We start from the raw sequence: 26072 nt of genomic DNA on the forward strand, positions 1-26072 counted from the left end.
TTTATTGAATAGTTATTGGGTGACAAGTGTATGCAAAGTTCTTTTATGCATGTCTCACTGAACTTCTGAGTCTGTGAATTTTCTTTTCAGATCTTCCCATCTGGAATCAAGGGCGTTCTTTTTCCTTTATAACCAGGAACAAGACAATTGACTTTGAGTTACCCATTGAGTACTGAACCTGGATGGATGACCTCCAAGATGAGTGATTCACCATCTTGTTGACCTACAACAATAGGTCCCTTTGCCTGGCAGTCAAAGCCCCCTCAGTCCTGTCCAAACCTACTTGTGAATCGTATTTCTAGTCCCTCTGCTTCATCCAGTCTCATTACACATCATTCTCTTTCCCCGTGCACACCCCGTGCTTTCCCACCTCTGCACATTTGCTCTAGGTCCATCGTCTACTTAGACGACTCCTCCATCCTTATCTCGTATTCTGCGCTTAACCATCAAGTTCAGCTCAAATTTCACAGGTGTCATGAAGCCCATCCCGATCCTGCTCCCCAAGCTGGAAGCCACCTTTTCTCTGCTGACTATCTGATCCTCTTTATTAAGTGCAGAAATTGTCTTTGCAGGGATGTTCAGTGCAGCATGGTTATAATAGCAAAAAATATGGGAAGCAATATACGAGACCATCAATAGGGTGTCAGTTAAATAAATTATTGTATTCTTGCATATTGTGTAGAACAATATAGCTAATAACCATGGTGATACACATCTATATACTGATTTAGAAAGAAGCACACTCTAAATTGATAAGATAAAAACTGGTATCATCCTATCTTTAAAACAAAAGTAATTTCAATATCACATGCTTCACCCTTCAGTGGCTTGTCTCCCTCCTCCCTTTCTGCCTCCTTCAGTGGGACCGCATGCCCTGACCTTACAAGCGGCCCAAGCTTGTTTCCAAAAGTTTCCAAATGGCGGGGAGGCAGGTTCACATATGCCCACAGCTGCAGTCACTTGGAGGTGCTCTAAAAAATATCATTGCTTTAACTTCTGATGGAGCCCATCGTGGGAAGGACATTGCTTCATCCAAAGCCATCAGTCTGTGAGCTGGCACTGAGTCCCTCAGGTGCCCCAAATCTTGACCCCTCTTCCTCTTCCATTTACCGTATGTAATGAGCATCTTCCACACACCAACCCCTGAGACAGAGGTAGACAAGACATGATCCCTGTCCTGAAAAGACTCTCAGACTCCAGGCTCCCATTCCAAGTGTTGTCGGCAAGTTCCTTTGTAGCTATAGACTCAGTACTGTGAGAGCTGCCCTAGGTTAGGCATCGTGCACAGTGCTGAGTGAGATGTTGGTTCAAATCCTAGCTCTGTCACTTCCTAGTTTACCATCTTGGGCAAGTCATTTTTCCTCAGGCTCAGTTTCTTCATGTAAAATGGGAGTGACAGTATTACTTACCATATAGCTTTGTTGTGAAGGATAAAGGAGATGTGAATATCAGTGTTATTCATATTATACATCATAAAAATCAAGAATGGCCATTATTGAACACATACTTAACCCTAACCCTACTTCTCTAACCCCCGATGAGCTATCTGCCAAGTCACATGACTTCTGAGAATTTTTAAGCTCTAGTTATTTAAAAAAGGGGGGTGGGGTGGTGGTCCAGGATGGGAATGACACCTGCTTGACCTTGCACGACCTAACCTTCAACTGTGCCCCTGAGCTCAGCAGTGGCCTTGCCTCAGGACGTTTCTCACCACGTTAGTGGATCTAGCAGCTCTTGGGAGGAACTCACGGCCCATCCTCAAGTTGTCATCCAGCCCCCCCCCCCCCCCCCCGGAGATGAGATTGGGAAACCCACCACCTCGCACGTCAAACAGGAGCCCTTTGCTGAAATACAAAAATGTGCATTCCCATGACACTGAGGATTGGGACAGACAAACCACACCTGGGGAATGCTGAGGGCCATTAAAGAAATGCCCCCATTTTGTTTTACTCCTTCATTGCTGATCCTTCTGGAAAACATTGTCTGTTCTGCTCCAGGGGCTGTGATCACTTCTGGCAGTGTGGATTGTTGTGTGTTTCCCCTGTGGAATGGTTTCTTTTGTGGGTGTCAGTTAAGTTATGAGGTGTTAACAGGCTCCTGGAAGAACCATCACATCAAGTAGAAGGTGTTAGGTTTTGATCCCTGGCAGCGGTTCATGTTTATGTAATTTCTGTCTTCTCCCTCCACCTCCCTACACTCCCTTGGTCCGGTAACTCCAGTTACTCTTTTTGTATACGTTTCGGGGCTACAGACACTACCAGTTTTGCCCTTTGTAGCTTTAAAGGGAGCCTTTTCTGTCTATGCAGGAAGAGGCTGGGCATTGATGAGAAAACCTGCCATGTTCAAGTATTTGGCGCTCTTTTGATCCTCTTCTGGGAGTGGCCACAAACTGGGCAGATCCTTACTGCTATGGCCCAGATGGTTGACTTAAAAACAACACATATGTCTTTCTGGTCTCATGCGCACAATTTCCGTTGTAACCCAAGTGTGCCCTAATCCTTCAGAAGCTTGTTCTGGGTCAGATGAAGGTGTGCTTTCCTGCTGCTCACTTTTTATTTTGATAAACCCTCAGTGCACCTCTGAGAATGGATGATCGTGCTCTCATATTTTCTCTCTCTCGCCTTTGATTAAAAAATAACGTATCTATTGAAAAAATGTAGAACATAGAGTTGCACAAAGCAGAACACAAAAGTCACACATCCCAGGACAACTGTTGTTAACAATTCATATGTCTTTTGTCTGAGATCCAACGGAATTAGGACCATCCCATTTATGCTCTTTTGCAAAGTCCTGTTTTTCACTTAATGTTACAGCCATGTTATTACGCCTGGTGAAGCGTTCTCACTGTTCAGCACAATTCTTCCTGGCCACAGGTCACCGAGAGCGCCTGTGTGCACCAGCTACTCTGTCTGGCTCCTGGGGTGGACGCAATAGCCCAACCCTTGGGCCTGGGGATAGGCTCACTGGAGCCACTACCCCATTTCTGAATATGGCAATACACGCACAGATGGAATAATGTCAGCATAAAATGTAAAACGTTTCCATGTTCGAAAGAACCCAGGAAATCTGCTCAGGGTCCTCGCTGAGAAACTTAAGCATCAGATCTTACATGTGTCTTCAAGTGGCCACAGCTTGGAATGCCCTCTTCTCTTATTTATTTACCTATTTAGACTTTATTTTTTAAAGCAGTTGTAGGTTCACAAAAATTGAGCAGAAAGTATAGAGAGTTCCCATATATCATCCCCCTGCCCTCGTGCTCCACCCTCCCCCACAACTAACGGTTCCCACCCGAATGGTACACTTGTTGCAGTCAGTGAATCCACACTGACGTATTATCAACCAAGGCCTGTAGTTTAAACCAGAATTCACTCTTGGTGGTGTACCTTTCATGGGTTTTGACAAATGTATAATGACATGTAGCCACTATTACAGTATCATACGGAATAGGTTCACCGCCCTAAATATCCCTTGTGCTTCACGTATTTATCCCTCCCTACCCCTAAACCCCTTGCAACCGCTGATCTTTTTTGCTGTCTCCACAGTTTTGCCTTTTCCAGAATGTCATGTAGTTGGAATCATACAATATGTAGCCTTTTCAGATGGGCTTCTTTCACTTAGTAATATGCATTTAAGTTTCCTCCATGTCTTTTTTTATGGCTTCGTAGTTCATTTCCTTTTAGCACTGAATAATCTGTTGTCTGGATGGATGGACCACTGTTTATTTATCCAGTTGCCTACTGAAGGACATCATGGTTACTTCCAAGTTTTGGCAAAATATGAGTAAAGCTGCCTTAAACATCTGTGTGCACGTTTTTGTGTGGACATAAGTTTCCACCTCTTTTGGGTAAATATCAAGGAGTATGACTGGTGGAATGTTGAGTTTTGTAAGAAATTACCAACCTCTCTTCCAAAGTGACTGCTCCACCAGCAATGAATGAGTTTGTTGTTTCACATCCCTGACAACACTTGGTGTTGTCAGTGGTTTGGATTTTAGCCATTCTAATACATAGTTCTCTCTCTGTCTCTCTTTCTCGCTCTCTGCCTTTCCTACTTGGAATTGCCTGTGAATATGAATCTAAATAGTTTATCTCCTCTCTATTCTTAAGCAGATGTGCACTACCTTGTGAGAACAACACACTTTGCCCATTAGTTCCTCTTTTTCAGCAGCATGCTTGGCACCCTGGAGGTGTTCAGTAACTATTTGCTGGTTGCATGGCTGCCAATGACCTGGCTGCCTCTGCATTTGAGAACCATCAGACATTTATTTGGCGAGATTCAGACTAGCACATAGGTGAATGCACACCCATGCACATGAACACACACACACACACACACACACACACACACACACACACACACACTCACACAACCACAGGCACTCTTCTGCACCGGCTTCAGACCATATTGCCCAGGCTTTTGAGCCCTGACTCAGAGTACCTCCAAATGTTGGCCTTGGTTTACAAGTGATAATAAACGAGGAATATTTTTGGTGATATTTGATTTGGGTCAGTAATCAGGTGCAGTATTATCTTTGGGTTTTAGACAATGAAAGAGACACGTTTCCTATTGCAGCCCACCTGAACAAGTCACACACCTGCATCTATGGACACTAACACCTCAAGATGATAGGAGTGAAGGCTGATGACAGCTGTGTTCACCATTTGTCTCCTTTTTCTTTTTTCTTCCACCATTGTTCTTCCAAAAGGTTTGTGGAAGGGAAGAGAACGAACATCTATTGAGGCCACTGGATGTAAACTTACCCCTCCCCCCCCATTTCTTGTACTCCCACTGTGCTGTACTGTGTGCTGGCATCACAGTTTAGGTGGCCACAATGTTTATTGAATGAATAATGTACTTTTGATCTGATACAGAAGTTTAGAGTTTGCTAGTAAAGAACCACATAACATTCTAAAGTTCACTGTTTGGAGTTACTATTGCAGTTTCTTTGCCATAGCAGAAATCACTGCAGATTTGCCCTCAGGAGCCCAAGTCCATAGCCAAATGTGGAGCCAATACTCCCTATCCCCCTCCTCATGCTTACTCTCAAAATCAGACCACACATTGTAGCAATCATATTGCCAAAGCTTTACAGCATCCATAAATTGAGAACTACTGCCTCTGACAGTTATGAGCCTGTGTCAACACCAGATCATGTTGACTCTTCTGGAATGTGTTTGTGAATGCACCACACCAGCCTTGGAAGCTGTTGACATCAGAGGCTGTAAGTTAATTAGATGTGGCCCCAGAGTATTGTGGGTCTTGCTGTCTAGAAGGATTTTAATTTTTTCCCCCTTAAATTTCTCTCTTTTTTGATTTGGTCTAGGGCAGTAACTGTCTTGGCTGCCATATTTGGCAGGCAAGAAAGCCAGTTTAGAGGAGTCCGCGTTGCTGAGCAAGTGATGATAATGATGTCTGTGACCCGCTTCCCTTTCTCCCATTTCGGCAGATTGCAGTAGGAGTGGCTGAGACAGTGGGAAATGGTGGTGGCTGTGGATTCTGCTGTGCAGGAGAGACTAGAGACAACCTCCATGTTTGGAGCAGGCTCTGTGTGACTGTGCAAGGGCAACCATCTGGATGTGATGCTGCGGAGAGCATTCTAGCAGCAGTGCAAGCTGTGGGCTGCCTAGATTGTGTGCTGCTGTGCGTGTCTGTGCACACACGTGTGTACATGTGTGTAATGGAGTTCCTGAGAGGGCACCCCAGCTCTTTGGAGGTCCTCTTGCTGCCTTATTTTTCCTCTCTGCTCTAACATCCTCGTATAAAAAGAGAACGCCCACTGTTTAGAATATGTCTCAGAGTATATATATATATATACAGTGTCTATTCTGCCGAAGTTGTGAAAGGGAAAAGGACCTGGGCAGTTCTATGAAGCATCAAGGGAAATGTGTCCTGTGACACCTTCACAATTTATGTCCTTCTCTCATGACCAGCACCCTGGTGCCGGACCGATCCCCACAGGTACCCCAGGAGCCAGGCAGAGGGACACAGAGAAGTGGGCATCCTGGGAAGCAGGAAATGAAGCCCCCAAGGTCAGGGAGAGCCCCGCAGAGCTATCGGCCGCCAACGAACTTCCCTGCTCCTGTCAGTTCTTACTGAGTCCCGTGTGCAGAGCACTGAGCAAGACCCAGAAGGAGACAGAAACCCATTTCTGCTTCAGGTAGTCTACAGTCTAGTGGCAGAAAAATCACACACAGACACAGATGTGGCACATCCACCCAAAGCCACACAAGCAAGGCCCACATAATATAAGTGGCAGCAAGCAGGTGACTGAGTGCCTCAGGGGTTCAGAGGAGGCAAGAAAGCTGGCTATGGACGGAGGTATCCAGAAAAGTCTTCATAGATGGGAGAAAGTTCCCTGAGATTAGGATAAGTGCATCTCAGACAGGACATTCCAAGCCAGGGAAGCGCAGGAGCAAAGGCAAGGGAATGGGCGGGAGGTGTGGGCTGGAGGACTGAGGCTGAGGTCCTCCAGGGCGGGCGGTTTTGTCCACTGAATTCACTGCTGTGACCCTAGAGTCCGGGTTGCCAATTTACTTTGTTGAGTGTGGTTGTGAGGTAAATTGAGGCTAGAAACTGGAAGAGCTTGCAGAGGGTTGGGGTGGGGTGAGTACTCCTGGCAGGTGATAGATGCAGAGTGATGGAAGAGGGGGCTGCTTTTAAAAAAATAAATGTGATAATCCAAGCATAAGATATTTAGGGGTTCAACTAGGTTAGCGAGAGCTCAGAAAGGGGGGCTCCATGTGAGAGGCAGTGAGGGTTTAGGGAGCAGGCTCACCCATATAATGTGCAGAAATCTCGGGAGACCCTCTCACCTGTATCGCTTCTTCTCAGACAGGAAGTGCCTCTGGGGCAGACCTCTCCTTGCCTCGCTGCTGAAACCCTTGAGCCATGAAATGTCACTGCCAATTTTTGTGGGACATTTTATATTTTACCACCATCCCCAAGTATGTCCCACAGAAATGACTCCTGCTTTACTTTAGGCTGATTTATGAAATCATTCATTTACTTACCCACTCATTCACTCATTCGTCAACAATTACCAAGCATATACTTTGTACTTGGCGCTCTGGTCGGCCCTGGGGATTTGCTGATAAATCAAACCTCCTGCCGGCTCTCAAGGAGCTTACAATTCAGTAGGCGTCAAACATATAAACATGCCTGCAAGTAACCACGGGCTGTCCATCTGCAAAAGACATAGTGAATGCACAAAGGAGAATGTCAGCTTCACTGTGAGGGGTGAGGCCAGGAGCATCTGAAAAGAGGAAGTGACAACTGAGTGTTTGCTTTAAAGGATTCACCAGGTGGAAAAGGGAATCAGGGAGAGGCTGTTCCAGCAGAGAGCAGAGTGCGCAAAAGCCTGGAGGGGGAGACAGCTGATGTGGGCTTTAAAACTGGCTTCTAAACCTCCTGGGTGTGGTGTGGTGGCGTGTGATGGGCTGGGGATACAAGAAGTCAGGAGATCACAATGGCCTGATTCACTATGTACGTGATTTAAAACATACTTATATCAAAGCAAATAAGACTATTATGAGACAGAATGCAAAAAATACCAAAATTTACTGTAAAACAGAAAACTTGAAAGAGATGTCAAGGTTTATGGAAACTGTTTCACAGTTTGCCCCCTGTCTTAGCTCAGGCTGCTATAACAAAATGCAATCGATTGAGTGACTTAAATAACAGAAATTTATTTCTCACAATTCTGGAAGCTAGAAGGCCCAGATTAAGGTCTGGCAGGATCGATTTCCGGTGAGGGCTCTCTTTCTGGCTTGCACATGGTTGCCTTCTTGCTGTGTCCTCACATGGCACACAGGGAGTTTTAGTCTCTCTTCCTCACCTTATAAGGACACCAATCCTATTGCATTAGAGTCTTACCCTTATGACTTCACTTAACCTTTATTTCCTCCTTGTAGGTCTTTTCTCCAAATACTGTCGCACAGGGGATTAGGACGTCAACATATGAATTTTGAGAGACAATTCAGGCCATAGTACTCTGACTCTAGGCAGTGGGGGAAGACAGTTCTTTTCCCCTCCTCTTCAATGCAAACACTTAGCAGGCAATAATAGTGCTCCAAGAAATTTCATGTGAAAGTCATGAAGGAAGGAGAAACGCAAGAAGGCTGGAGAAGTAAGCCAGAGACTAACCCTGTGTGTGTGCTAAGGCTTTCCTGAATGCAGAGGAAGCCCCTGAGAGGGAGAGACATGATCATATTTGGGTTTCCAAAAGATCCACGTGGCCTCAGTGTGGGAGAGTATTGGAGGCTAGCAGCCTGGAGGCAAGGAGGCTGGTTAGGAGGCTCTGGCCCTGGGCAGGTGACAAGCTGATGGAGGTCTGAAGGGTTGTGTAAAGATGAGAAATGTTCAGCGGATAAAGTGGAAGAAATTGGTGCCTGATTCGATTTAGGAGAAAGAGGGAAGAAAATGGAGGCATCTGGGTGACTCTCAGGTTTTTTGACTTAGATGCATGAGGTTTCTCTACTCAGGTTTTCAAAGAAGTGGAAACAGATCCAGGACTCCCCTCTCAAGGTCTGTCTGACTTACCAATGATAATCAGGCCCCCTTCTGCCTTTGACTTCCTAACTCCTCCACCATTTTCTCACAGTAAAATCCAGTTGTTGACAATTTACAGCAAACATGGAAATGAAGAGAAAGAAAGGGATTCGGTCTGTTTGAGGTTGTGGACACCTGTTGCATTTGGCCATTCAGTTGTTGTCCAACCCTCTCCTGGTAGAATCCTGGTTTCCCTGTGGGAGCAAGTCCTCCCCTGTGCTCTGTGACATCTTGTTGGGTCTGTCCGTCAAATTGAGCCAATCTGATTGGCTTTGTTTGGGTCACTTGATCCAAGCATAACCAATCAGATTCACCAGGAATCTTGAACAGCTTGATACTGGGACAAAAAAATGTTCTGAAGGGATTAATATATGCTTATGCTCTGTTACCTTGATCCCAAGACCTTCCCTTCTTCCTGCCCTTTTTAAGACTAAGCTCTTCACCCTTTCTTTGATTTCTTGAGCTACCCTGTATCCTTTCAGCAAATTCCTCTTTTAACACTTAATGTACATGGCATCTGTTTCTTGCAACTGAGGAATCCTAGCTGATGCCCAGAGTGTGTCAGGAGAGGCCATATATATACCACTGTCTGTTCAGCCTGCCTTGGGGTACAGGAGACCTGAGACCCCTGCTGCTGCCCACTGTGGCTATCTCATGCTCGTCACAGGCCCCTATGCCCATCTGTGGCAGGGAGTTAGGTATGTACGCTGCACGTCTAAACCATTTTCCCTCCACCGCAGTCTTGGATGACAACTCTTACGGGAATTGCTTCAGTTGTCTTGACCAGCTGTCAAGCTGTAAGAAGTAGGGGTCATAAACCAGTGGACAGAGGAATACCATCCACAGTCCTCTCTCCAGCAAGGGCATGGAAAGGAAAATAGAGGCTCTGACCACTAAAGAGAAAGTGAAAATGGAGAGCCGTAAAGAGACGGAACGACAGATGGAGGCGGCCCCAGGTGAGCTTAGCCAACGTGACATTAGCTTTTCCCACTTTTTTTTTTTTTAAAGTACTATTTTCTAGGTTCTGCTGCCAGAACTTGCTGAAATACCAGGCCTGCCTGCCAGGGCAAGCTGGAAAGCCAGCCAGCCTGGGCTGCAAGTGCCAGAAGATCACAAACAGCCACTTATAGCAGCTTGCCTGATACCTCAGTGCCTTCTCATTTCTGCCAAATCGATGTGGCCGTCAAGGTAATTTTCTGGGTCTCATGGCTCAGGTGGCATGTCCACACCAGCAGACCCAACCCAGAACCCTGAAACTAGCCTATGGCAATGGTTTGGGGCTCTAATGAATGGTCCTCCTGGTCACATTCGGGCAGTTCTGCAGCCAGCTAGGAACTTCAGCTCTCAGTGTCTCTGGCAGCCAGGAGCAATTGTAGAACATCTGTCAGTAGTTGGATCAGGACTCACTTCTGTCTCTCTACAATCCTTTGAGTTTCCTTTAAACAAAGAGGCCTCCCACTTCCTTCCCCATCCCCATCCCACCTCCAAAATTCAGCTGTCAAACAACATTAATACACCGATGTTTCTGTCTTATATGTCTACAAAGAAATTTCAAGGGCAGCAATAACAATTACAATGCAAATTGTCCTGAGCAGTTGCACCCACTCTTTACCCCGTTATGCACACCTGGTCTAAAAAGCAGAAAACTGATAGCCTTAAGTGTGAATTTACTTTATCATTTATTGAGTACCTACTATGTTCCAAACATTGTGCTAAGTGCCATTGGGAAAGCCTTTGAGGAATGTGGTTGTCTTTCTAGTGGGGACAAAGACAAGGTCATAAATAATGTATCTCAAGGTCGAAAGCTCAGCTCGCATTCAGCTCAGAACATGAAAGTTGTGGTAGGGAAGGGCTGATTCTAAATTCCCTGTGCTCTACAGTAAGATGTTCTGCACCATCAGAGTATTGCATGTGCCACTCTTTGGCACCTCCACACCTCCTTGAATGGTCCCCTGTCCTTGTAGGTATGTGGGTGTCTCTCCATTTACAAGGGAGAGACTCACCTTTGATCTCATGTCTCAAAAAGTGCACGATTGATGGACTTGTTGGCTCAGACAAACTCAGGGTTTTTAGGGGTCACTGTAGGGCTCTATATGGGTTTCAAAGTTCAAGGCATGGCTCGGTTAAATGTCACATCATTTAATACATGGGCTTACACAACCCCTACTATTTTTAATACATGGGCTTACCCAGGACTGACTTCATGGTCCTCTGGCAATGGTTTGGGGGTCCCCAGAGGCAGGTTGGGATTCTAGGGATTTCCATGGTTCTTTGTACCATGGAAGGGACCCGCTGCAGGTCAGCACCCTCCCTGGCTTAGCCCACCCTCCAGCTCCCTGCTGTGGACCTGGGGTAGAGGGGCTGTAGTGAAGCAGCAGTGGGGCGGGGGTGTCCTAGGCCCTGAGAGCTCCTGTGCCACCCAGGAATGTGGTCACACTCCTTCCCTTCACACTGACCCATTTGGAATGAAGTTGGTCTTTGTTCCAGCTGCCGAGAAGTTGTTTGCTACCGTAATTACTAGGAATCTGATGTAAGGGCTTTAGAATATCTGTACTTGACATGGTATGCAAGCCTCTGAGTAAACAGCATATGACTCTTGCTTTTTCCTTAATTAAGGCAGGCTTAGCCTGAACTTTATGGGGAAAAAAAAGTTTTTAGTCTCAATGAAAATCTATGTATAGAATTATCCTGTAACTCAGGCTCATTTCAGATAAATCAGTGAGGTTTTAGAGTTGTGTGCTTAGGATGTCAAAGAAAAACCAAACCTGCTTCTCCTGTCTTTCCCAGGCCCATTTGGTTGGGATTTCTGGGAGGTGGGGTGGACGCCAATGCTCACAAATGCTCCTACTTGACTGATTAGGGGCGGGAGCCTCTCAAAAACCAGAAGATGGGGCTGATTGGGAAATAAGAGCAGGGTTCATGGATAAGTCACAGCTAGATGGTCATTTCAGGGCCGTATCAAGGCATATAGTATGTCTCACTCATGTATTCTTTTCTAATTCATTTCTTATTTCGTTCAAAACCATTTTGTAATACTTTATATGATTTATAGCATGTATTTTGTGGATATACCAAAGTATGAAAGAGCATTTATAATATGAACTCCCTATTTTTTTTTTTTGAAAAAGGTTATACGTATTCTGTGTACACTTATATAGACATGGAAAGATTTCTGGAAGGATACATAAGAAACTGTCAACAGTAGTTCTCTCTGGGGAGGGAGTGGGATGGATGACAGTTTAGGAAGGAGACATTTACTCATCATTTTATACCTTCTGTACTCTCTATGTTTAGTGAAATATCCTTAAATCTCTATTTGCGTGATGAAATTCAGTAGAGCAGTTTTTAATGATGTTCTGCAAAGAGCACGATGAAATCTGGGTCCTCTATTAAAGAAACATGTTTGAGCATCAGTGCATTAGCTGGACCACGCAAGTTGAATGTGCTTATGATATGTGAAAAAAAAAAACAAAAAAAAACAAAACAGGAACATAACAAGCATAGAATAGCAGTTTGGTTTTCCCTGTCAATGACAAGCAGCCTTCAAACATTATACATTCTGGATTACTAGAATGTATCTGGATTACTGTGGTGCTGGACACCTCCTTTTCTCCCTCGACAATCTTTGTCAGCCGCCTTCCTAGCTAGACAGATGGGAATCCCTTTCCACCCTCTCCATGCTCTCCTTGTCCTGAAATGACAGAGACGCCATAAGACACAATGGGACATGCCAGGTTTCATCAAGCTCAGTGCTATGTGCAGTTCCCTTATTTTTGTTTGAAAGTTTGTATCAGACTTTTATCCCTGAGGACGATCATTTTCAGAAGAGATCTTATATACTCAGTGATTCTCATGGTCTTACTTCCAGAGGCCCTTTCACTTCTCCCCAAAAGTGAAATGTGTGTCCAAACTAAGACAATCACAGGGTTGGATAAGAGTTCAGCAAGTTGAAGACAAATGCAAAATCACGAAGACACCTATCCAGAGCTGCTAATATTAGCGGGGCACCGGAAACAAGCAGAGGTGGTGTGGGCTCTGAAGCGGGCCATTTGAATCCAGACTCTACCAGCTACGGGACCTTGGGTATCTTACTTACTTAACTTCTCTGAGTCTTTGTTTTTTCACCTGTAAAATGGGAATGAAAATACCTTCCTTGCAAGAGTACTTTGAAGATTTGAAGTCATAGATTCATCGACAGTGATGTGATTTAATCATTTACTTATCCATCACACATTACACGTTTATTATACATTAAGCAGTGTGCAAGGCAACAAGAATGGTTTCAACTATTGATAAAACATGGCCCTTGTCCTGCAGGGATTCAAGTCTAGAAGAGAAGATGAATAATTTGACAAATACATTAAATCAGGGTGGTAACGGCAATAATAAAATACGTGCTAAGTTCACGGGCGCTACAAAAATAGGGGTGAAATTCAGAATTCAAAAATTACAAAACAGATAATGTTTTGATAAGTAAGATGATTTCTTTATAAAGAATCCCTGCTTATACTCCAGTCATTCATTCATTAAGCAACATAGATGCTTCATATGGGCCAGAAAATTAAGAGGGGATCCGTGTACCTTCTCTCCATTCCCACTGCTTCTGCCTTGGTTCAAGTTAGCATCGCCTGGAGCTGGTGACTGCAGCAGCCTCCTCACCTTTTACCTTCACATTTTCCCACCGCTACTCCATTTGTTTGCTAATTGCTTGTTGATGCTAGTAACAGTCTCTCACATCTATACAGCATTTCACCATTCACAAACTCTTTTCACAAATGTCATCTTACTTGGTCTTCATTACAACCTAATGAGGTGTGGGGAGGACAGAAGTGATTATTCCTAAAGGAAAGTTAGGGCCTTGGAGGTCATGTGACTTGTTCAAGGTCAAACGCAAACTCAAACTCACTCCTTTTGGGTCCAAGCCCAGCACTTTCCCTTCCATGTCTCTCAAACAAGGGCACTGGACTCTTAAATAATATTATGGCTTCCTGTTCCTCAACATAGTTGACAACTTTGTTGTTAGAGCTCAGGAGAAGCATCTGTGACTGGCGATTTTTGACACTCCCAGTCACTCTTGCCAAACCTGAGATTAATTAGGCAGCGCAACTCAAATGCTCTCTCATTCCTTAGGCCTCGTGGGTCAAGCTCCTCTCATTGGCACAGGGGGAATTTTCACAGCCAGAGGGAGGTTCAGGGTGAAACATCTGGCAGACAGGGCTTTTCCTTGCTCACTCACTGAGGGGGCATCCTAGGAGGGGCAGATCTGGGCTTGGGGCACACAAGTGTGTGCCAGGAACAGCTCTGGTTCAGGACTGCTGCTGAGCGGTGTCCTGATTCCCTCTGGTCCTGGTGTTAGAATAATTGTCTGCTGAGTAGCACTTGCTTCTGCTTCATTAATTTCATTTATTCCCTCATATGTTCATTCATTCATTTATCCATTCATTGAACATATGTGGAACACTATAGGCTTTGGGGACGCACGTAAGAGGAAGACGTGGCCTTGCTTTTTTCTTTCTCTCTTTAGACCTGTACTGTATGTATCAGTCCTGTGCCTGCTTCACTGACTCACCCCCAATCCTCTAAAGAAATACCATGATCACAGCCCTCCTGCCAAGGTGGCCAAATGTAGTACCATGTGACCTGCCCCTGCAGCCCAGGCTGATTAGACCAGGGCTGGGCACCTCACCCAGAAGAGCCATCCAATTGGCTGACCCATAATGTGGCCTGGTGGTAAAATATGGACTGTGTCAATCCAATGCATGCTTGTGGATGTTTGAATTGGGAAAAGTGGAGAGATGGAGGCAGTCCAGGAACATAAGCTGTAAGGCTGATTGAAACCATGAGTAAGCTGATATGATGGGGAAGAAGCGATGAAAGAACAAGGGATATGATGGTGAACAAATAGACAAAATCTCTCTCCTCACAGAATAAAAATCTTTTAGATGAAGCTTGTATGGCAGAAGGCGCTGCATAGTCTAGGTCTTGCCCACACAGCCATGTGCATTCTAGGGCCGTTGCAATTGCAGATCCAACATGCAGTTGCTGGAAGGGGCGGGCTCTTCCCCATCACAGTACAGCTGTGTGACGTGTGCCTTCTCCACCTCTGCACGTCTGCTCCACAGCAAGGCTCAGCCCATGCGCCGTCTTCTCCAGGTTCTTTTCCTTAACCGATTCACATCCCCCAACCCAGTGAAAGTGGGGAGCCCTTCTGTGCATTCATAGAATGGCCTCTGCGTGTGCTCTGACAGCACTATCCTTTTCATTCATTCAGTGATTCATCTAGTCAACAACATTTTTTAAAAACACCACCATTGTGTTAGGCTATGTGTTAGGTGCTACAGAGTAAGCTACAGTTTTTGGCCAAAGGTCTCCTTGTGTTTCAAGGGAAGACATGGAATTGAGAGTGTGTAATCCAGTGTTACAGGTGCTGAGAGCTTTGTAATTGTTGGATACTCATTGGCCTTCCCACAAACTAAGTACTTTTAATGCCGGCAAGGACTGTGTCTTTGCCTCCTCAGCATATACCTGTTGAATGAATAAAATATGAGGAAACTCATCTAAGATTGTTGAGTTTTTGCTGGAGTAACAGGGATGCTACTTCTCTTGTGTTTTCCCATCTCGGAGATTCATTTTCTTTCTCTGCAGCCTCCCCAACATCACTTTCTCAAGGAAAGGCAGGGCAGACGCCACTTAGGAAAGGAGATGAGAACATGACCAAGGGGCGTCCCTATTAAAGAGGAAGGGGAAGTAGGACGCTCGTCTGAGGCAAGAGAGAGGGAGAAACATGAAAGGTCAGGCTTGAGTATTCTCAACTCTTCCCCCACTTGGGGTTCAACCTTTGGGGGTGCTGTTGTAGGAGAAACATCCAGATGGGCTTGAGGGTTATCTAAGAGCATGGCTATTCCTTGCATCTTCACAGACATCTGAAAAGGCTGTATACCTCTCAGGAGACTCATGAGAGGCATTGCCCCACTTCCGCCCTGATGCCGGAAGATAGAAATGGCAGAGGGAGGTGTCCAGCTAGATGAGCCTGAGCTGGAGCTTCCTGTGGCCCTTGCCTTCTGAATGGTGAATAGTCAGGGTCAAGAAGTGCCAGTGGTTTTGAGGAAGACTGGTGAACTACAAGGAACATCGGTCGGGACGAGTAGGCATAAAATGTGCTTCATAACTGCAGGGAAATGGCTAAGTTTGTTGTCATAAGTAGCGGGGTACAGTACATTGTCCACAAACCCCGAAACTCAGGCGGCTCAGCCACACTTGAGTTCAGTAGCTGTCAGTGCCATTGAATATCCTGGCAAGAACAAGATCAAATGAGCCACCCTCAAGTGGAGACCTAGTTCAGTGATCCAGGAGGCAAGTTATCATTGAAAAATCACTGGGAAGGTTCTGTTTAGTCCTGGCTGGATTGTCTGACCAGTTTTTGGAAATAAGTGTATGAGGTACTTTGATTGGGCCAAACTGTGTCACATGTTACCACTTAGAGGCATTTTTACCTTGGAACCATTCTCCTGGTCTGGTATGTATTCCAGTTATTTCAAGCCCATGCATCTCAGTGAGCTTCATCTTTGCTTAGGGCAAAGCTTTAGACTTCCTCCTCAAACCCAGTCACCCCCAAAGGGGATCTGGGATAAGTGACAGTGGGATTAATGCATGCAAAGGAATAGTCAGGTACTGCAAGATGGTACGTTTCTACAGGGATGTTTCCAATAAATACCCTCACATCTCCAATGGGGAGAGGGCAGAGAGCCACTGAGGGCATGTCAGCACGGGCCACACTGCCTCCAGTCAACGGCAGGAGCTGTTGTGGAAGCAGTCTGCCTCTAGGATCCCACCTTCTTGTCAGCGAGCATGCAGCTCAGAGCTAAGTGTTTCTAGGTGTGAGAGTCCAGAGGGTCATCACTGAGAATTGCTGTGTCCCTCTGCCACTCACTCAGGTTGCTCTGGCCAGTAATTTGCAGTTGTCGCAGTGTGATTTCTCTCCTAGTGACCAGAGGGTAGGAACCCACTTGGGGTCTACCCAGGCCCTTCCCTAGCAGAGAGATCTGGCCGTTTCCACCAACTCCAGCTAAGCCATTGGTTTTTTGGGTAGGAAGAGGGGAACAGGGGGCTTACAAAGCTGAATGGTAAAGAGGGGCTGGTAGGGCTTATGGTGAGGGTATCAGTGATAATGGTGGGAGATAGGTAGGGGGCAGGTAGGGTTGGAATTGGAGATCTAAGTTAACTGATGACCAAAATAACATTACTACAATGTGCAACAGAAATACCAGTATTTCTGAACATAAAATAGTATAGTATACCAAACATCAGAAAATTGAAAATCAGTATTGCAATCACTGGATAGATCCCTCATGATTATTATTTTTAAATGGCAAATCCTGTATTTTATACAGTGGGACCTAGTCCAGTCCTGATTCCCATTTTTCTCTCCTTTCAGTCCCCAAGACTCCTGATTCAGACTCCAGCCTGGAATGAGATCAGCTAATTCTGGTAAGGGGGTGGAGGGAGGCAAGAAGGGAGGTGTTGGTCAGGATATGGCTCCAGAGAACCGAGCTAGAAACGAGGGCAGCTAAGCTGGCCCTTACAATATGCAGGTTTCCCGAGTGCTGTGTCTGGAAGCCCTCTCTGCTGGCACAGAAGTAAAACGTAGCTGAAGGGGGAGCAGGGGGGACTTTTACAAAGCCCAAAGATTTCCCCAAGGGAAATGTCTTTGCTTCTTGGCAGCCTATTCTTGAAGGTGGTGGGGGTGGTGGGGGGGAGGGGGAGAAGCAGAGACATGGACTTGCCCTCATGTAGAATGACTCTATCCCCATGGTGACATTTGTCCAGCTAGGAGACGTAATGTGTTGCGGTGGTTCCCTAGTTTGGTTTGCTTACTGGAAGTTGAAAGCCTCATTTCTCTGAGCAGGTTTTCCTTTAAGTATTGTGCTACCAGGGCCCCAGCCTTCAGCTTTAACCAGCACAAAACAATTTGGGTACAGTCTCCAAAGAGGACTCCAACAGCGTGTATAAGCACTCCAGTTCCTGAAATAGGTTTCTTTTTCCATTACCTCTATTCCCACACATGCCTGTGACATGAATTTGAAATGCCCTGTAAGACTGCACACTGTTTCAAGCCATCCCAACAATGGGTAAAATGCATTTAAGCTCTCCCTTTTAGCTCATGACAGAGCTACGCTAAGCCATGGTGCAGTTAGCTTTGTATGTTTTTTGTCACGACCATAGTCTGCTATATGTGAGACCAAGATGAAATGCCATTCCAGCCGACTCTGACTCTGTGTGAGGATGTGTGTTCGGGCACTGATTTAAAACATAACCACAGCCCAGCGTGCCTTAGTTGGAGCACATGGATATCATTACTACACTTGCATTTTAGGGTGGAAGGAAATACAGCAGTTAACCACCTGAAATCTCAGTAGACAAAAGGAGAACGCCATAAAGTTTTACAACTGTGGGACAAAAGATTGCAAAATGTAGGTTCCATTAAAAAAATTAGGAAATAAGTTATGTTACATACTTGAGTAGGTTTGTCGCAATGATTAGTAGAGCTTAGTTATTACCTGTGACTAGAAGATTCCATTTCCACAAAGAAATGGAGTAAGAATTGGAAAAACATCAGTTGTTATATCTTTTATCTCAATCCCATTGTATTCAGACAATGCACACAAGTTCTCACAAGCTTTCAGTATGAAAAACAATGCTTGGTATTACTGATATTTTGAATTCATGTTGCTAGTCTTTTGCCAGCAGTAAAGATGTCTACCCTTAAGATATCTATCCAATAGTTTTCCTCTCGATTAGGTGCTCCACCAGACTCATTTTCACCCATTCAGATCCTGGAAAGATTAAAGCACCTCAACCTTTAGTTCTAAATTTAGTTCCTCTGGGAAGCAAGTTGAGATCCAGAAGTCCTGAGTGAAACCGAATGCTTTGGGAGACAGCTTGTGTTGGCTTAAATTAAGGCTTGCTCTCTTGAGGGCTATAGACAAAGCTTTCTCTACTGTGTTCTGCTACTGTATTCAGTGCATTGAGTAACTCTTAATGTTCCTAGGGTTTCCTAAATAGCCTAGAAATAAAGCTAACAGAAGAGAGCAATATATTTCACTTAACTAACTTTAACAGCATACCCAAAGTTATTTCTTTTTAAATAGCTCATGAAAGGCCTTGGTCAAAATTTGGTGGCAATAGAAATACTTGAACATGAATCCATCAGCTGCCCTTTAAGTCTCCAGACTTTAAGTACATTAAGAATGAAACACCATCCTGGATGCTGGATGCTATAACCTTTATAGGTCTGTATTTCTTTTCCAAAAAATAAAAAGAACAAAGTCACCCCTCTCACAACAACTGGAGGAAAACTCAGTAGAAATTCAACACTTTTTCAATGAGAAATACCCGATGTCATATATTTTGTTTAATAAAGACTGAGTTGGCTGTACACTAAGCCAATTTAAGAATGTGATCTGTAACTCACAGTCTTAATTACATGTAGAAAAAGTGAATGGGTTCATTAATGCTGTGAAAAGGAACAGTGACCTACCTGCCAAGTGGCAAGGTGGAAATAATTAATCTAGTCAATTAAAAAGAAATAGATCATTTAAAATGCAAAGGCTTCCAGGTGGTGCATTCTGCTATCTGGGTGTGCAAATTACCGCTGTCAGTTCTGGTCTTCTCAGTAAGTTTCTCTCATCCTTTTCTTTCCTTTTTTCTTTTCACCATGCCTCAAATCTAAGAGAAAAATCTTTCTCAGCTATAAATCACCACCTGTTTCTTTATATTTTTATGTTCTAAAATATTCATTTATTCTAACATGTACTCTAGAAATGCTCTGGGGTTTCCAAGTCGCTCCGTAGTACCATTTCCAGGATTCCTTTCTCTTTGTTGGGGTCTGTTCTATCTTCCCCTTCAAAATTGTTTGCCGTTTTCTGGGGGTTTTAATAATATTTTTAAAGTGCTGGAGTCTGAGCCACACTGTCTGGGTTATCTAATCCCATTTATGATCCCATAACCTTGAAACTTGCCACGGCCTGGTTGTCAGCACCAGATTCTAAATACATAGGGAGTGTATTTGCTCCGTGGAACCGGAAATTAGTCAAACAGTTACTTTTCTACAAAGGTTCATAATTCCTCTTGACATTTACAAGCAAGTAGTAGTTCTTAGATGCAGCGTGATCTCAAAACACCTCAGGTTGCAGCGAGTGGCTACTTGCAACGAAGGGCGGGTGCAGGCTTCCGCGCCGAGCTGTGGGGCGCTCTGCTCCCCTCGCGCCCCAGGCTCCCAGCGCGCGCCCCGCCTCTCCTTGCTCTGCAGAGACGCGGAAAAGCAAACCTGTTCGTGGCTTAATCCCTTTCAGCTGTTCCAAACTCAGTCCCAGGACAAATATTAATATCATGTTCATTTTAACCACGGCCAAGCTTTATAAAAGCAGCATCCGAGTTTTTAAAATCTGCTCAAGGCAAGGCTGTTTTTTATGGTGAGAGTCCGGCTGTAAATTTCTGGTTGCTAAGGAGGAAAAAAGATCTCATCTTAAAAAACAAATGCTGCGGTGGTGAAGTGCGACTTGAAAGTCTCTATTTCCTAGGTGTTAGACTTGGCAAGTTAGAAACAGCGAGGGAGGCGAAAAGACGCTTTTCCTGATATGCTCAAACAAAGTAGTACATATTGGCAGCTCGGCGGGTGGCGCGCGGCCGCCATATGCGCGGCGCCCAGCGAAATGGAATAAACAGCTGCTGCCAGGAATCCAATTCCTGGCCAGGAGGCAAACCCAAGTCCTCCTGTTTCCAAAATAAAAATCACCACTGGGATTCCCCTTCCTGCAATTCCAGCCAGTAGTTTTATAAAAGCATAAAACATGGCTGTATTGTGGTTTATCATAATCCCTTACATTTGTAGAGCATTTTACAGTTTACAAAGCGCTTTACATACATTATCTCATTTGAGCCTCATAACAGCTCTGGAGAGCACAAAGCGCAGATATTGTGATTCGCTTTTTACAGATGGAAAAAGGAAGGTTCAGAGAATGATGGCGAGCTGGGCGCCACAGCCGGGTCTGCTCCTGTCTACCCCAGAGCTGGCGGGCAGACCTCCTGGGCTCCTCAGGGGTGATGGGGACCCAGGGGAGGTATCTGGTTTTTCATTTGTTTTGTGTGTGTGTGTGTGTGTGTGGGGGGGGGTTTGTGTGTGTGTGCAAGCTGCACTTTCTTTCCTATGTGCAAGTATCAGCTCCCTCTGCCAAAGGTCTTCTGCGCGTTCTGAAGCAGCAAGGGAAGTAAGTAGATTGGAAAGGTGCACTGGGGGAGGAGAAAAGCTACTCTTCACACTAAATGTGGAATCTGGTTTGCCCTTGGTGGCAGTCAAAGCCACCATTGTATTTTCAGCATATACTGCAGAGATCAGCCAAGGTCACTCGGACCTTCCGAACGGCAGGGAGGAAAGAATTTGGATATTGTTCCGTTGTTCTCAGACACTGACACCTCTGTACATCCCTTTGCAGAAAAACAGGCTTTGCTCCTGGAACTGCCCGCTTGTGCTCATTGTGAAAGCAGATTTACAGAAAGGATCTACAGCTCCTGCTATACAGGAATCCCCTCTAACTGCAGGGAATGATGGGATACTGCAACATAACCGTCCTCTCCTGTGGGGTACAGAACGTAGGTGGAGGCTGTAGCAGCTGTCATGGGCTACTTTGATTCTGAAATAGGGAGCTGCTCTCTGGTAGTGACTTGGAGACTTCTCTGGCAGGTACCTGGTTTCCTGATCAGGTCTCAGGGGCCTGCTACCACGCCTGGGGATATCCTGCTCTTTGGTTCCAGCCACAGAATCTGGCATTAAAACACAGCCGCTGGAACTGATATGCCAGGGATCTATGCTTATCAGCAGTGTGAACTTGAACAAGTTTGCTTCAGATTTCTGTGGTGCCAAAGCTGTGCCTTAGCTGGAAACATGGGGCTTTTAGTAAACTCTGTTTCATGGGGTTATCATAAGAATTAAATGACTATTATTTGTAAGGCGCTTAGAGCAGTGCCTGGTGTGAGGTGAGTGCTCTGTCAGGTTGTGTTAAATCCAGTGGGCAGCAGCTGCCCAGCTCCAGCCAATGCCTTCCTGCTCCCTGACAATGTTCTAGTTATGGAGAGCGGTTGGTGACAGTCCTCCTTCCCATGTCAGCTTTGACCCAGATGAGTCTTCCCAGGATCCCCGAGGGAGATGCACAAACCAAGAGACACTTTGCCTCATACAATTTAGTCACTGATCTTTTCATGCTGTAAGGCAATCAGGTTTTTCAGGAACACAGAAAGCAGTCAGGGTTTGCAGGAACACAACACATTTTGTTTGACATTATTTACATGGTTAGTGTCAAAGCAAAAATTGCACCAAAGTTAAACATGTGAGCCAGACTTTTTTCAAGGCTTTTGCAGAAGGGGAGAGAGGCCAGAACTCAGTCTGAACCCAACTCCATGGAAACAAAGAGGGTTAGGGTTTTTAAGCATTGGAGTGAGAAAATTATCATGGGCCGTCTGTGTTTGCTAATTGGATTGACCCAAGGGAGAGTAAATTTCTTGTATCTTTACAAGAGGAGGTAGTCTTACAACTTGGAGCAAAGGGCCTGCAGAAGTTAGGCTCCTACTCTCCCAAGGAACTGGGAGATAGCACAGCTAGTGCTGACGATGATTCCTTTGATGAATCATCCTTTGATGATTCCATTTCAAACAGATTGCTTGCAGGTACTTGAGAAAGACATTCTTGGGATGTAAAGCTGGCAAGAAACTTCTTAAAAAAAAAAAAAAAAAAAAAAATATATATATATATATATATATATATATATATATATATATATATCTCAAAGAGACAGAGAAAGAATTCCAATTACAAATTTTCTAGAGAAAATACTCTAGGAAAAGGGAGGGCAGGGCCTAGAGTCGGGGAGAAGCCTACCCAAAGTTTCGTCAAGCTGAGGGAAATGTGAAGGCCGGCTTGGTCATCGGTCCTTTAGGAACGGATGGCAGCATTTTCACAGAGTTCCTTTTGAAGGTGAACAGAAGCATTGCAGGTTCCCTGCTACGCCATGACCGTGACCCCGTGTCTTGGTCACCTAAGTGTCCAATCTCAGGCCTTTCCTGTTTCAGAGGACAGCTAGCTCTCACTGATCGAGGAAGGAGAGAGCCTCAGTTTACTTTCTGTCTTGAGCCCTCTGAGTCCTCGTTCACTTGAGAAAGTGATGTCCCTCCCCTGGACCAGAGATTGACTGTCTGTCCTTGAGTCCACGCAAAGCTCCGTGATTTGGGGAGGAACTACAAAGTGAAGGGGAGCAGAATATGCCACCCCAAAATGTGCCGCTTTGGCATGTGGATTATTTTGAGCTGAAGGCCGTGAAGACCCAGCAGACTCAGGAAAGACTTTTACCTCTCCCTTAGCTGCCTGAAAGACTTTAGATAGGGGCCTGTACCAGAAAGAGAGTTGTTACTAGATATAACGATTTTTATCTGAAAGACTTATCTGCATGGCAGGATAAACATCTAATTACCAAACATCTACTCTTATCTTCTTGGGAATTGCCCTCTTCCCCTTCGGATCCCAGACCCTTATCTTGTTCTTTAGCTCAGGATGGCATATTAGCCTCAATTGGCCAACTTGCCGTCGAGTCTCATATTTTCATGGAGCTCCCGTATGTACAAACTTAAATTTGTTTTTCTCCTGTTAATGTCTTAAGTCAAATTAATTATTAGAGCAGCCAAAGAACCTAGAAGGGGAGAAAGGTGAAATGTTCCCACCCCAACAACAGAGGGAAAGTCAGGACTTTAGCTAATTTGGACTTTGCCCAGAACTTCAAAGGCAGACAATTCCTGGTGGAGTCCCACTTCCAACCTAGGTCCCAACTAGCTCATCAGCCCTCAGCTGCACCCCATTTCCTTTGCGAAAACTCCACTCCACTCCCATCTCAGTCATTTTGTCTGCAGAAACCATCTGGGACTTCAGTAAAATGGTTAGTGGTGCCGCTGGATGTTTAAACTTCACAAAACAGCCAGGGACGAGGGCTCCTTGTTGTCTGGTGGAGGGCAGTAGACCTGAAGTCCGCCGGTTAGGTTCACTTTTATTATTTCTACCAGGGAGAGCTATAAGCCTGCTCACCACTTCACCTCTTACGTAGTTGTGTCTGCCAGTCACCAGTGGCCACGTTGATTTCCAGGGACAATACAGTCTAAATTGATAGTGAGAAGTATTTCCCAAATTTGCAAGATGCCTTTCCTCTTCACTCCTACTTTCTTCCCTCTTCTCCTGTCCCTTTGAGGCAATGAGCCCCATTTATTTGTGCAGAACAGTGTTTGGTTTCTATTCTGTTCTTCCTTGGGGCAGGGTGGGGCTGTGGAGGTGCAGGAAGGAGAAGACAGCTGGAATAATAAAGAAGTTTCATCACCCAGGGCCATTCCCATCCTCCTCAGGCCTTTCGTGTGTGGGGATGGGGTGGGAAGGACTGAAGGACGGAGTACTGGGAACAGCCTCGCAAAGTGCTCAGTTCTTGGGGAAGCCCATGGGTTTGGGGCTGCAGAAGTAATTCGAATTGTAGTTAAATCGCTGTATTTTACCCACGCGAAAGAACCACTTTCAGCCTTGAAGCAGCCCCTGACCTGCACAAGACCAAGTGTTAAGGGTCAACAGAGGTTTGAGCAAGATGCAGTGGGTGGGGAGGGGGTGCAACGTGGTGGGGTGGCGCTCTGCTGTTTGCCACACACTGGCCTGATTAAGGTGCTGTGGAGTGTCCTCAATAGCAGGAGTTTACATGAACCTTTGCCCCAGGCAAAGTTTTAAGAAGGCCTCAGCTGCTCTTACTGTTGGTTCTAAGAAGGTAGTGCATCCTTACAGGGACTCTGGGACCTGGAGAAGAGACAAAAGGCAGGCTGGGATGCATATGACAAGACTTGGGCTCTGGCCTGGAGTTTAGAGGGGGAGAAAGGACTGATCCTTCCGGAAAAGCCCCACAGGCTGCAGTGTGGACGCGTAGGAAGACACTCTCCATGCACAGTGGGCCGCGGCTGAGCACATACAAAATGTCCACACGACCATGGAGCAGCGATGTGAGAAATATATGCAGTAATGTGAACAGCCTCACAAAAATGCCCAGCCCCACCGGCTACATCATTTTCAAAGCCCAGTGCAAAAGGAAAATGTGGGGTCCCTTGTTCCTAAATTATTATACATTTCACAGCAGTGAGAGCAGAGGATTGAGCCCAGCTTGGGGCCCTTCTGTGTGTAGAGGCCAGTGTGACTGTACAGCCGCCCATGAAGCCAGCCCTGCCTCCAGCAGAAGTAATCCCGATGTGTAGGGCACATCATGGAAACTCTCTGCTGCCTTCGTTTTACAAGCACTCAGAGACCTTTGCATCTCCGCAGAGCAGGAGTGCCAGCAGGCAGAGAGGTGCGGTGGGCTTCCCTACGGTCCCGTCGGAACCAAGGTGTCTTCACTCTGCAATGGAGACTATTCCCGCCCCTCTTCCCTCCTTTCCTTCATAGGGGGTGGGGAAAGGAGTCCTAATTTTAATCCGTCTGCCAGTATATATGCCTGGTCTGGAGTCACCTGGGTTCTGTGAAAAGGTTTCTCTTACACATGATTTCTTTCCCACCTCCCTCCTTCTTAGCAAACACATAGCTCTTTAAAAGATTCTGAATTTTTTTTTTTTTGGCAAGTTCTGTGAGCTTTTATTAGATATATACTGTAATTCCAAACTGTGATTACATGATGTCTGGCTTTCCCTGAACTCAAATTTAATATCCTGAAAAATGGGAAGCTTTATTGCAGGGCCGAAGTACACCAGCAGTGGGGGACGTGGGGCTGAGAGGCTGTGGCTCTGCTGATTACTTTCATTCCACCTCCTAAAAATCCCTGGCTGGCCGTGGTTTCATACCGTTAACCTCCACTTTGCCTTTTAGATGGACCTTTCCGTCCTCCTGAATTATGTTTATTACACAATGGTTATAAACATTTTTTTAGAAAAAGACAAACCATAATTCTACAACCTTAATACTCCAACTGTTTGCACTTTTCTACATTCTCTTATTGTCCTGGATTATATTTTTAATGGATGTATTCCTAATGCTGTTATAACTTTTGTTCTATAGTTGAATTTTAATCCCTTTGTACTCATAAAGGTAAAACACATTTATAAACTTAAAGAAGATGAATGAACCGTCAGGCAAACAAGAAGTCTTAGAATTGCCTGCAAATGGAAGCCAAAGCAATCATTCTTTAGAGGTAGAGAGCCCAGTAAGATAGAGCTGAAGTGATCTTAGTGGTTACCTGGTTCTGTGTCTTTATTTTACAGAAAAGGAAACTGAGGCCCAGAGGTTAAATGACCTGGCACACAGCTCCTAAGGACAGTCAAGACTAAACAGGCTGCAAATGACTTTTTTATTTTATTTTTTTACATAAGCAAAATAGTCCTATTTCCACACTAGTATCATTATGTGGGACCTAAGTGCTTTGAGTGTCTATCTTTCGTTTGTGATAGGAGAGAGCTGGAACAGATGCTCTTAA

The 26072-nt window shown here is 45.2% G+C and overlaps 1 protein-coding gene across 1 annotated transcript in view; it reads left to right on the forward strand.

Annotated features, from left to right (window-relative positions):
- Positions 1 to 17034, forward strand: part of LOC148754877 (uncharacterized) — a 28439-nt gene extending 11405 nt beyond the window's left edge. The window contains exon 4 of the mRNA XM_088794257.1: positions 16982 to 17034. Coding sequence (XP_088650383.1) covers positions 16982 to 17019 — 38 coding nt within the window. The 3' untranslated portion in view covers positions 17020 to 17034. The remainder of the gene's footprint in view (positions 1 to 16981) is intronic.
- The last annotated feature ends 9038 nt before the right edge of the window (positions 17035 to 26072 follow it).

Source organism: Rhinolophus sinicus, chromosome 17 (genome assembly GCF_057876585.1).
Source record: "Rhinolophus sinicus isolate RSI-liver-muscle chromosome 17, RSI-T2T, whole genome shotgun sequence".
NCBI classification, from domain to species: domain Eukaryota; kingdom Metazoa; phylum Chordata; class Mammalia; order Chiroptera; family Rhinolophidae; genus Rhinolophus; species Rhinolophus sinicus.